At 36.1% G+C, this 11,617-nt stretch overlaps 1 protein-coding gene across 2 annotated transcripts; it reads left to right on the top strand.

Moving 5' to 3' along the window:
- The first annotated feature begins 404 nt into the window (after positions 1–404).
- On the top strand, positions 405–11,366 carry LOC125274247 (interferon-induced very large GTPase 1-like). 2 transcript variants are annotated; one of them, XM_048200464.1, is made up of 4 exons: positions 405–609; positions 1,975–2,089; positions 4,761–4,849; positions 6,154–11,366. In XM_048200464.1, the coding sequence occupies exons 1-4, from the start codon at positions 607–609 to the stop codon at positions 10,867–10,869; spliced, it is 4,923 nt and encodes a 1,640-aa protein (XP_048056421.1). In that variant the 5' UTR covers positions 405–606; the 3' UTR covers positions 10,870–11,366. The 2 variants fall into 2 exon arrangements, with proteins under 2 accessions (XP_048056421.1, XP_048056416.1); XM_048200459.1 differs by lacking the exon at positions 405–609 and having other exon boundaries at positions 1,562–2,089.
- Positions 11,367–11,617: the final 251 nt, after the last annotated feature.

Below are 11,617 nucleotides of genomic sequence, written 5' to 3'. Positions count from 1 at the left end.
GATTCATTTGTTAACATTAGTTAATGCACTGTGAACTATCATGAACTAACAATGAATGACTATTTTTATTAACTAACATTAACATGTTAGATTAATAAATACTGTAGCAAAGATATTGCTCATTGTTAGTTGATGTTGGTTAATACATAAATGAGACCTTATTGTAAAGTTACCATTTTTATTTATACTGTTTTTATTTCTATGATCAGTTTGTGGAAAGGAGTTCAGTTAGGAGGTCAAAAGTTGTAGAAGCTCATAAATCATGTACAGTAAGGTCTGAAGAGACAAATCATACAGAAGTCAGTTGAGTTTGTGGCAAAACCTTTTACAGTGCTTGAGTATTGTTGTCTTTTACTGCATATGATAATTCATACTCAGAAAGTAGAACTGAAATTACATTCATTACAAGATGATTAGTTAAAACATTTCAAATACACCTGCAGACTATTTTTTCTAGTTGTGTATTTCGCCATCTAGTTAGCATTAGCAGAGTTGTGTGTTTTGCAGCACTGAGCAGTTATTTTACATAACTTTATCATAAAAAAACAGTACAAAAGCAAGCCACGCCCCTCCACAAGCCCCTCCCCAATAACAAACCCCGCCCCCATGGTAAGTGCACGGTATAGTTTCCTGCTTTTTTGTCCTTTGCCAATCACACCTATGAATATTTTTATGTTAAGCATTTCTAATGGTTTTCTATTGCCTACCTACACTCTAAAAAAAATGGTGCTATATACTAAAAGTGGTTCTTTGGCTCGCAATCATAGGGGAACCTCTTTAACTGCTGTATTGCACCAAATATTGGTTCTTCAGCGGTTCTTCACTGGTTGGGATGACTGAGGTAGCACCACTACTGTATACAGCGCCTGTTAAGCCCCTGTATGGTTCTTCGGCAGTTTTTCAGTGGTTCTTTGGGTTGGTTAAGGTGCTAATTAGTACCACTACCGTACAAAGAACCTCCATTTAAATTTAAAGCCAAAGAACCACTGTTGGTGCTGTTTGGCACCATTTTTGTTGAAGAAAAAAAAATGTGATATGGCACCTCTTATGGGTCCTACATAGCACCAAAAGTGGTTCCCCTGTGATTACGAGACAAGAACCACTTTTAGTGCTACATAGCACAATTTTTTTTAGACATTTCAAATTTGCATTTTCGTAGCTTGCATAAAGACAAAAATGGTATCATTTTCAAAAACCTGTTTTCAAATATTTGCATTTTCAGGCCCCCAAATACCGCTGTCAAGTAAATGAACATCCAAAACACATAAGAAGTTTTCTTTTTTCATTCATGTCATAAGGGTGTTTATCTCTCGCAAAAACAAACAGTTTTATTGGCTAATGGTAAGCCAAACACAATGTTTTAACATATTTAATAGGCCTGGTATTCTGTGGTATTATTGTTCACTCATTATTGTCTAACTAAGTTTCAAAGAACATTTTCCAACTTCAGGAAGTTCATAAAAATGTTGTAAAAGTAATACATTTGAAATGATCATAGTCCTCTAAAGAGACATGATTGCTTTATATGATGAACAGATTTAGTTAAGACTGTACACAGAAACAGTGTACACAGAGCATATCAAATACATGACGTCGACACACGTTTTACATGTGAATTACAATACAATTATACAATATTGAATCACATATAGTTTTGAATTTGTCCATCCTTCAATAAACTCAGGTTCAGATGGATTACATACAGTGGTATTTTAGCTTGCTCTATTGAATTAATCACATTTATGTTCAGTTTGCGATCTGTAAAGTGACACCAAACAGAATAGTGAGGTAATAAAGTTAAGGCATCGGCATAAAGATGTCCTTTTTGTTTAGCCCTATGCATTCATCCATCTTTCATCAGGAAGTTCCAGAAGTTTAAGACCAAATTATCTTTTTGTGAAATGAGAAATTGTAATTTAGTTAATATTTATGTTTTCATACGTAGTTTGTAAACTCACGCCAGCATTTCCACAGACAGAGGAACATCCAAAGAAAAACACATCTCCACAGCCAGATGAATCTCCAAAAACAGATGAACTGCCACAAATAGAAGTCTCTCCAAAGAATCTCCAAAGACATTTTTTACCAGGTAAAAAATAATTGTTGATATTATTATATTTCTATTTCATTTTTTATTTTTTAAGCAATCTATCTGAGCAAATCAAATTGGGACAGAATTAGGGCTCTAATAATGTGCAAAAGCAGTTCAGGCGAATGTTATAATCCTGGCTCAAGATCCTTTCCTGATTCAGTTTTCACTCAGTCCATTGGGGTGATGTGGTTGCAGTAATTAAATTGGTCTGATCTCATCCTTCCTTCCTTTGCCAATATCACGACTTCCCAGTTGGGCAAGAGCGCAGTGGCAGTGATCCCTTATCTTCTCTGGCCATTGGAGAATCTTAATAATCATTGGTTCTTATTAGGGATGCACCGATACCTTTTTTAAGGACCGAGTACGAGTACCGATACTTTTTTTCTGGTACTCACCGATACCGATACCTATACATTTATTAATTTCTCTCTTTTTTTTTTCTTTTTTTTTTGGTGATGTTGCAGTTTTCCAAGCACAACACAATGAGACTAATGAATGTAGGACAGCTTCTTTATTATTACTTTAATGAAAAAAGTAATAATTTTTATCTGCTTGTCACAAACTTAAAGAACAAAAATTTCACAGTGTCCAATAAACTTCAAAGGGCATAATTACCTATATATATATATATGTATGTATGTATGTATGTATGTATATATATATATATATATATATATATATATATATATATATATATATATATAAGTTATGAAAAGCTTTTTGATAGAACCATCCATTCTCAAAAACTGCGCAAATGAATTAGACGAAAAGCCTGCCAAATCAGACTTGAGATATCTCTCCAACACATTGTCGTATTCAGACAAAACTTGAATGTGGTTGACTTATTTACACGGGAGTCACCTCCTTTTTTGATTTTTCTGAAAATACTTTTTAACTCCTCCTTGGCTGTTTCTTAGATTTTCACAAAAATCGAACCAGATCTCCTTCAGACCATGCTGACAAAACTTGTGAAATTCAAATTGATTTGTCAAACTGTTTTTGAAAAATACACAAACAAATTTTACGTAGCGCTTGCGAAAATAGACGCAAGGCTGTATCTCCTCAATGCTTTTTCATATTCAGACCAAACTTGGTACCTTTCATCACAAGCATGGCCTGAGGTGACATGCTGCGTTTCTGTGCAGCACCACCTACTGGTCTGGAGATATGAAAATGGATATTTTTGCTTGTAACTCCTGAACAATTTATCCAAAAATAAAAAAGCGGCCTCATTAGATTCAGGTCCATTTAGATCCATTTTTCCCATATCAGCTATTTTAGGCATTGGCCATTTTGATTTTTTTCACAAAATGAATGAATATATCAGCATATTATTATAAAACTCAATATGTGTCTTTGGCATAGTCCAATTTTTACCATAGTCAGCCAAACTTCCTGTCCGCCATTTTGAATTTTCCAAAAAACCTACTTTTTCGAACTCCTTCTAGACCGCTTGTCTGATTTTCACCAAAATCGAATCGTACAATCTTCAGACTGTGACGACAAAAAGTTATGGATTTAAAGTCGATTCGTCAATCTGTTTTCGTATACCACAGTAACAAATTTGAGGCATGATGCAAAAACGACTCTTAAATGGTTAGTTCACCCAAAAAATTCTGTCATTTATTACTCACCCTCATATCATTCCACACCTGTAAGACCTTCGTTCATCTTCAGAACACAAATTAAGATATTTGTGATGTTACAAAGATATCAAATGCTAAACAGAATGGTCATCAAAACAAGACATATTTAATTCCTAGAAATTAATGGTTAAGACAGTATGACAAAAATACTATAGATGAAAAAAAAATTACTTTTATGCCTCAAAAATGAGTCTTTGTAGAAAAACTTTACCAAGAATGATTTAGAAGCTTGTCCTTTGGCACACAGAGAGAGATTTCCACAGAGCACTTGAACATGAGTTTCATGGTTCTGTCTCATTTCTGAATGGTGTAATTTGAGATGTTACAATTGCCCCCGGTCTCCCCTACTATTCTGAATGTCTAAAAAAAAAAAAAAAAAAAAAAAAAAAATGACCACTACCACTTTTCCTGTTTATGACCTCGTTATCATAAATTGCTTGTTGTATAACTCATTTGTAAGTTGCTTTAGATAAAAGTGTCTGCTAAGTGAAAAAAAAACTTCAGTTGAAGGATTCAGCCTCAGATAAAAATTCTAAAAGTATTTTAAGTCCTTAGATTCAGGTTATTTAAAATAATTAAGTAAAATCATAAGTGCCCTGTTTGTGATTTGTATTCATCATGTAGGCTATAGCTTCTTGTCAATAAATTAAATCAGACTTGTGATTTATTGACATCAAATTAATGCTTTATTTATTCAGAAACACAAATTTTACTTTCAATTTTATAAGTCTAACAAATATATTTAAGGCAGCAAATCAAAACAGTGAATGTCATAACCATACAGAACATACTTCAACTCAAAAATGTGGTGACACTGTTGGTAGCACTCTGTACACATACGCGAGGCATTAAAGGTGCATAATCAGGTGCATAGCCTAATTCTGCCTTTTGTGTTCCACAAATGAAAGTAAATATAGTTTTGAAACAAGGGTGAGTAAATGATGAAAAGTTTTGTTTTTAGTTGAACCCTAAAATCTTCAGTGGTAATATTTAACAAGCTAATGCTGTTTTTTCTCTTTCAGATTCACCTGAAAACACAGAAGAGTGCGTAACAGGAAAGAGTCTCTGTGAGCAGTTGACTGATGGGTTTAAATCAAATGATTCCATAAAGGTGAACAATCACAGAAAATCTTTACAAAAGTTTTAATATTGTGGTAACACTTTACAATAAGGTTCATTAGTTAACATTAGTTAACTACATTAGTTACCATGTACTAATAATGAACTGCACTTATACGGCATTTATTAATCTTTGTTAATGTCAATTTCAACATTTATTAATACAGGATTAAAGTCTTGTTAACATTAGTTAATGCACTGTGAACTAACATGAACAAACAATGAACACCTGTATTTTCATTAACTAACATTAACAAAGATTTGTAAATACAGTAACAAATGTATTGGTCACGGTTAGTCCATTATCTGTGTCACTGTATGTAGACATCACGCATACTGAAGACGTTCTGTGAAGTCTTGTGTATAAGTATATTCAGAAAGAATAGCTTTATATTTTTTTAAGTAAAACAAACAAATAAAGCTAATATTATGGTGAAAGGTTAAGTATGTAGTTTCTGTGATGCCAGTGACTCCTAGTGGAATTACAAAAATAAAGCATATTGTTTCAACAGTTAAAAGCAAACAGTAAATGTTCAGACATATTAGACATATTTTAGCTGTGTTGCTATGTGTCAAGAGTACGCAATTGAGTTGGCTCTGTCTGCTTATAATAACCCATCCAATGTTGGAGCATTTCACTCAGCCGTTTCAGATATACATCAAAATATGGAAGAAAAGACAATTGTATTAATTGGGGTACATTAATTAAACTCAGTGAACAATAAACTTGGTTTAATAGAATGTATGTGAACAAAAATCTTACTTCACCTTTAAGTTTAAAAGAACTTAAAGCAGAACTAAGTAACTTTTTTTACCTTCATAAATAGTTTTCTAAGTCCTTACAATGGTTAATTGACTTGTAGTGGTGTGTTTGAGGCGTGCACTAACCCCCTCTAGCAAGTTGAGCTACACCGACCTGACACAATCTCGCCTCATGTTCACGTTCACGCAAGAGTGACAAAATGCTTTACAGCAATTCAAAAACAATGTATATATTATGACTTTATAAGACAATTTCAAAAATGACCCACCTCCATCGAGATTTTTTGTACTGTATTTGCAAAACTACTGCGCTGGTGAGCGTTGTAGTCGTTGTAGTCCAGAGCTGCACTTGGAGTATTTACGACAGTGTGATTCACTGAAGGAACCTGTAGGGGGAGCTTCGCAAATCTTACTGAGTTCTGCTTTAAAGCATTGAAACAATCACATGGCCTTTCTCATTATCAATACTGATTATGATTCCATGTAAATGAAACAAAATAAAATAAATATATTATTATTTTGTGTATTAAACAGAACACGGGAGCAGCAGGAGTCATTTCAGATCAAGACCTACAGCAGGAAAAGACTGAAACTGAAGAAATAGAGCATCTGTTTCACAGACTTGATCTTCACAGGAGCAACAAACTGAGAGCTGCAGATGTTCTTCAGATAACTAAACATTCATTACAGACCCATGAGTTTTGTGCTGAGAAGGAGCTGATTCAGACTTTCGTGCAAAAACTACTGATGATGAACTACAGAGCAAGATACATTAATATTAATAAGGCCAGTGACCATGATAAAATGCAACAAAGAGACACAGACTTATCTGAAGACATCAGTGATATATTTGAAGCAGTTTTATTGTCTGACAAAGGAACAAGTCAGTCTGAGCAAATCCACCCGATGGATGTTCAGATGGCCGTGTTTCATTGTGCTGATGGTTTCCTGAAGCAGCTGTTGGTTACTAAACTGTCCCAGTGTCAGTACGCTCTGCCTCTGCTTGTTCCTGATCCATTCACACAACAGATTGAGTTTCCTCTCTGGACATTCAGACAAATCAACAAGAGCTGGAAGATTAGAAACACCAACAATGAAACCATCAGTAAAACCCACTCAGTCTACAAGGCACAAACTCCAATGGTGTCTTTCTTCAGGTTTGGCTCTGTGTCTTCATCCAAGTCTCAGCTGATGAACAGTCTGATCAATGAGAAACACAACACGTTCTTCCACAGGAACTGCCCAGGCAGCAGCAGAACCAGAGTCCTGATGGACGGAGTGGTGGAGATCGCCTGGTTCTGCCCTTCTGGGAAACACACAGATAAATTCAATGACTGTGTTGCATTCTGTAATCTACATGGTGATGCAGGAGACCATGAGAAACAGCTGCAGATCCTCACCGAAATTAGCTCAGTCAATGTTGTTCTTCTGCCACAACTGGACAGGAATGACAGAAGTGCAGAAAAGATCCAGAAACTCTTCAGAATCAAAATGCCACTTATTTGTCTATTTACGGAGGAGGAATCTACTTTAATGAAGATGAAGAAAGGGAAATTCAAGATTGGTCTGAAAAACAGAAATCAGTCAGATGTATCTGAAGAACTCAGAAGAGTTATAAATGATTGTCTCTCTGAATCATCTTCCACTTTCAGACTTGAAGATGTGTCCAAACACTCAGACATCAGAGTAGATGAGGAAGTTGATGAAGACTGCAGGAGAGGAAGAGAAGCAGCACAGCAGATGGCGAGTTTACTGGAGAACAAAGATCTGGCAGTAATCAAAGAATCATTTCTGCCCCGTCATGGAAAACTGTGGCATCAGTGGAGTCAGAAGAACAAAGAACTACATCGATCTCAAGGAGAAAAGACAGAAATGCAGAAAATCCGTAAAGAACAGCATGACTGTGAAATCGGGGAGTTTATGAGGCGTTTTAATAAAACAATTAACTCACATACTGAACGTGAAACTTTTTTTCTCAAATGGCTCAGAATCCTCTTGGATGAACATACATCAGCTGACCTTTCAGCTCTACATCAGAAATATGATAAAACATGGTCAGCAGTCTTGAAACTGAAAGAGAAACATGAACCAGAAAAACTGACAGCTAAACAAGCAGAGCTTGAGAAAATATCTGAGGATCTTCAAGGTGCCGCCTTTGGTCTGGAGCACATCATGAGGGAGATCGGTCAGATCTATGAATCATGTGAATCTGTGAAGGAGAACAAGAAAGACCTGCAGTTTCACTTCTCTTCTCTCCCGAGTCTTGCAGCAGAGATGATGATCTCTGGATTTCCACTGGAGCTGATGGATGGAGATGCTGCTCATGTTCCTCTGATCTGGATCTCTGCTGTTCTAGATGAACTCAACCAGAAACTGGGAACCCAGAGAGTCTTTGTGCTGTCAGTTTTAGGGCTTCAGAGCTCTGGGAAATCCACCATGCTGAATGCCATGTTTGGACTCCAGTTTGCCGTCAGTGCTGGCAGGTGCACCAGAGGAGCTTTCATGCAGCTGATCAGAGTGTCAGATGAGGTGAAAACACAGATGAACTTTGACTATATTCTGGTTGTTGATACTGAGGGTCTTCGTGCTCTTGAACTGACTGGAAGATCAACAAGACAACATGACAATGAATTGGCCACATTTGTTGTTGGTCTTGGAAATCTGACCTTGATCAACATATTTGGAGAAAACCCATCTGAGATGCAGGACGTTCTTCAGATTGTTGTTCAGGCCTTCATGAGGATGAAGAAGGTCAGACTGAATCCCAGCTGTGTGTTTGTGCATCAGAACGTCTCAGACGTCACAGCTGGAGAGAAAAACATGGAGGGAAAGAGACGACTGCAGCAAACACTGGATGAGATGACAAAACTTGCTGCTGAAGATGAAGTCTGTGATGCAGAATGTTTCAGTGATGTCATTAGATTTGATGTTCAGAATGATGTGAAGTATTTTGCTCAGCTCTGGGAGGGCAGCCCACCCATGGCACCACCAAACCCAAACTACTGTGAGAATATTCAAGAACTAAAGGAAACTATTATTTTTCATGCAACAAAATCACAAGGGATGATGCTGACACACTTAAAAGATCGTATTAAAGATCTCTGGGAGGCTTTACTGAATGAACAATTCGTCTTCAGCTTTAGAAATTCTCTGGAGATTTCAGCCTACAGAAAACTGGAGACTGAATACAGCAAGTGGTCCTGGAGTCTTCGCAGTGCCATGATGGAAACTGAGAACAAACTACACAACAAAATAGAAAGTGAAGTTATTCATGAGGTTGATGAAATTGATCTTCAAAGAGAACTGAAGAAGACAAGTGAAGAAGTGAAAAAATCAATGTCAGATTTTTTTGAGAAAGACACTGATGCAGATATACTGATTCAATGGAAAACATCATTTGAAATCAAAATCAAAGAGCTTCAGGAAAACATTGTGAGAGAAACAAAGAGGAAATTAAATGAGATTCTTCAGCAGCGAGACCTGAAGAAGGAGATTGATGCTCAGAGGACAAATCACGAAAACACTCTCTATGAAAAGAGCAAAGAACTTGCCTTAAAACTCAAAGATGAAGCAAATGATGAAGAAACACTGAAGAAAGAATTTGATGTGTTTTGGGAACAAAGTGTGAAAAAAATCTTCACAGATACTTCTGCAATCAAAAACATTGACATAATGAGAGATGTGAGAGAGATCCTCAGTGACGCCCATGGAAGTGTTTCTGTTGACCACTTGAGAGAAAGCAGAGATATTTTCTCTGTGTCCAGTTATTCAGATTATGTACAGTTAAAGAAATCTAGTGGCTTTAGTATTAAAAATGTCTACAAATCAGCTAAGGAGAAGTTGGGTTTTGTTCTATCTCAAGAGGATCAAACCCAAATAAGATCATTTGTCACAGATGTTGCTCAGCAGACAGACAAAATGATTAAGTCATTTAACATTTCAAAGATGGGCTACAATAAAAGCTGCATTCAACAACTCACAGGTTACATCAAGGCAAGAGAAACAGAATATCAGGAAGGACCAGTGAAATATGTGTTCAAGAATGAATTCTTCATGGATTTGGTTCTTTCCATCTGTAAGAGAGCAAACAAGATGATCACTGACCAACACAGACTGTTCAGAGAAGCCAATGATCCTAAGATATATGTTGAGAAGAAGAGAGAAGAGTACTATAGTATTTTCCAGAAATACTTTCATGAAGCAACATCAGCTGCCATTTTTGGTGAGATCATCTGTCAGAAACTGAAAGAGCCCATTGAGCAGAGTGTCTACAAGAAGACTGCCAGAGATTTAGCTGATGAAATGAGATCAAACTGTGAATCACTGAATGGAAACAGATCAAAATTAGAGAAACACATCTTGAAGACACTTGCAGGAAAGGGGGATTTTGAAAAATACATGAAGTACATTACAACTCCCAGGGATCACTTTAAAGGTTTCATCAGAGATGAAGTCAGTCAGTACATCACTGAAAAGTTCAGTGTCAGTGTTTTACCCAAGATGAAGGATAACATTGAACTCCTGCAGAAGAAGATCAAGGAAGCAGCACATGGATCTACTGAACATGTTCAAGAAAACAGAGGAGATGTTGGTTTATGGTTGAAGAGTTTCACACAGAAGCTCTCAGATGTGCTGATATTCTCTGAAAAAGACCTCAGTGGAGTGAAACATGATGATGTTGATGATTTCAACCTCCTAGAAGATGTAATAAAAAAAGAACTGCCTGTGATAATGTCTGACATCAGGAATAGATTCAACTCAAAATCATTGGAAAAAAAACTAGACCCGAAGTTCAGACCAGATGAGCTTCTGAGTGATCATTTGTGTCAGTGCTGTTGGGTTCAGTGTCCGTTCTGTAAAGCCATCTGCACCAACACCATAGAAAACCATGATGGAGATCACAGTGTTCCTTTCCACAGAGTGGATGGAATTAACGGATGGCATAAGACATTAACTCTGGATCTCTGTGCTAATATTTGTACAAATTTAGTGATAAGTGATCAAACATTTCTTGCATCAGGTAAATCTTTTCCATATAAAAGCTACAGAACAGCAGGAGGAATTTATGCAAACTGGAGCATCACACCTGACCACTCTGAGCTGCCTTACTGGAAGTGGTTTGTGTGCAGATTCCAGGACGACCTGGAAATGAAGTATGAGAAAACATTTGAGGGACAGGGTGAGATTTTAAATGAATGGAAAAAGATCACAAAACAGGATGCTATTGATAGTTTAGATAAATATATGTAAGAGCATATAATCTAACAGCAGAATAAAACACCTTATATGGCACTTATTCGCAAAATAAATCCATTCTTTTTTTTCTGTTGCACCATTATGCAAGGAAAGCTGCATTTATAATGAAACAATTTTGAATTCCTTAAAATACATTTACTGGAACACTTTAACATTCAGCACTAACTTTTTTTTTCTTTTTTCTTTTGTAATGCTTAAGTAATGTTAACATATTAAGTAATGGTAAGCTTCAGGTCCTAAAAGGGGAAAAAAAAACTGTCAGCTGAAAATTATATATATCTTAATCTTAAAAAATCTTAATTTTGTCTGCTCTGCAAGGACTTGAAATGAGATGAAACTAAGTGTCAAAAAAGGCTCCTGAAAATACAGCTTTTCTATGACAGGAATTAATTTGCCTTTTAATATAGGCTGAAATGGGAAAAAAAGTTATTTTAAAATGTAATATTTCATAATATATTCATTACTGTTTTACTGTATTCTTAATCAAATCAATGCAGAAATTAATAAACTTGTTAAAAATTCTTACTGACTCTGAACTTTTAAATGGTAGTGTATAAAAAGAAAAATGCAAAAAGACTTGACAACCCATGATCAGTCACACTCATGGAAGGACATTCAATGGTGGCTTGTGAGAGCCACCTTGAACACCTGTCTTGCTAGGAGCAGGACATATGACTCAATGACAGTAATTAAACTGCAAAGTGCCCACATGACAACCCATCCAGACTCAAGGAGGCTGATG

Source organism: Megalobrama amblycephala, linkage group LG1 (genome assembly GCF_018812025.1).
Source record: "Megalobrama amblycephala isolate DHTTF-2021 linkage group LG1, ASM1881202v1, whole genome shotgun sequence".
Lineage (NCBI taxonomy): Eukaryota > Metazoa > Chordata > Actinopteri > Cypriniformes > Xenocyprididae > Megalobrama > Megalobrama amblycephala.
This window is presented reverse-complemented; position numbering and strand designations above follow the sequence as displayed.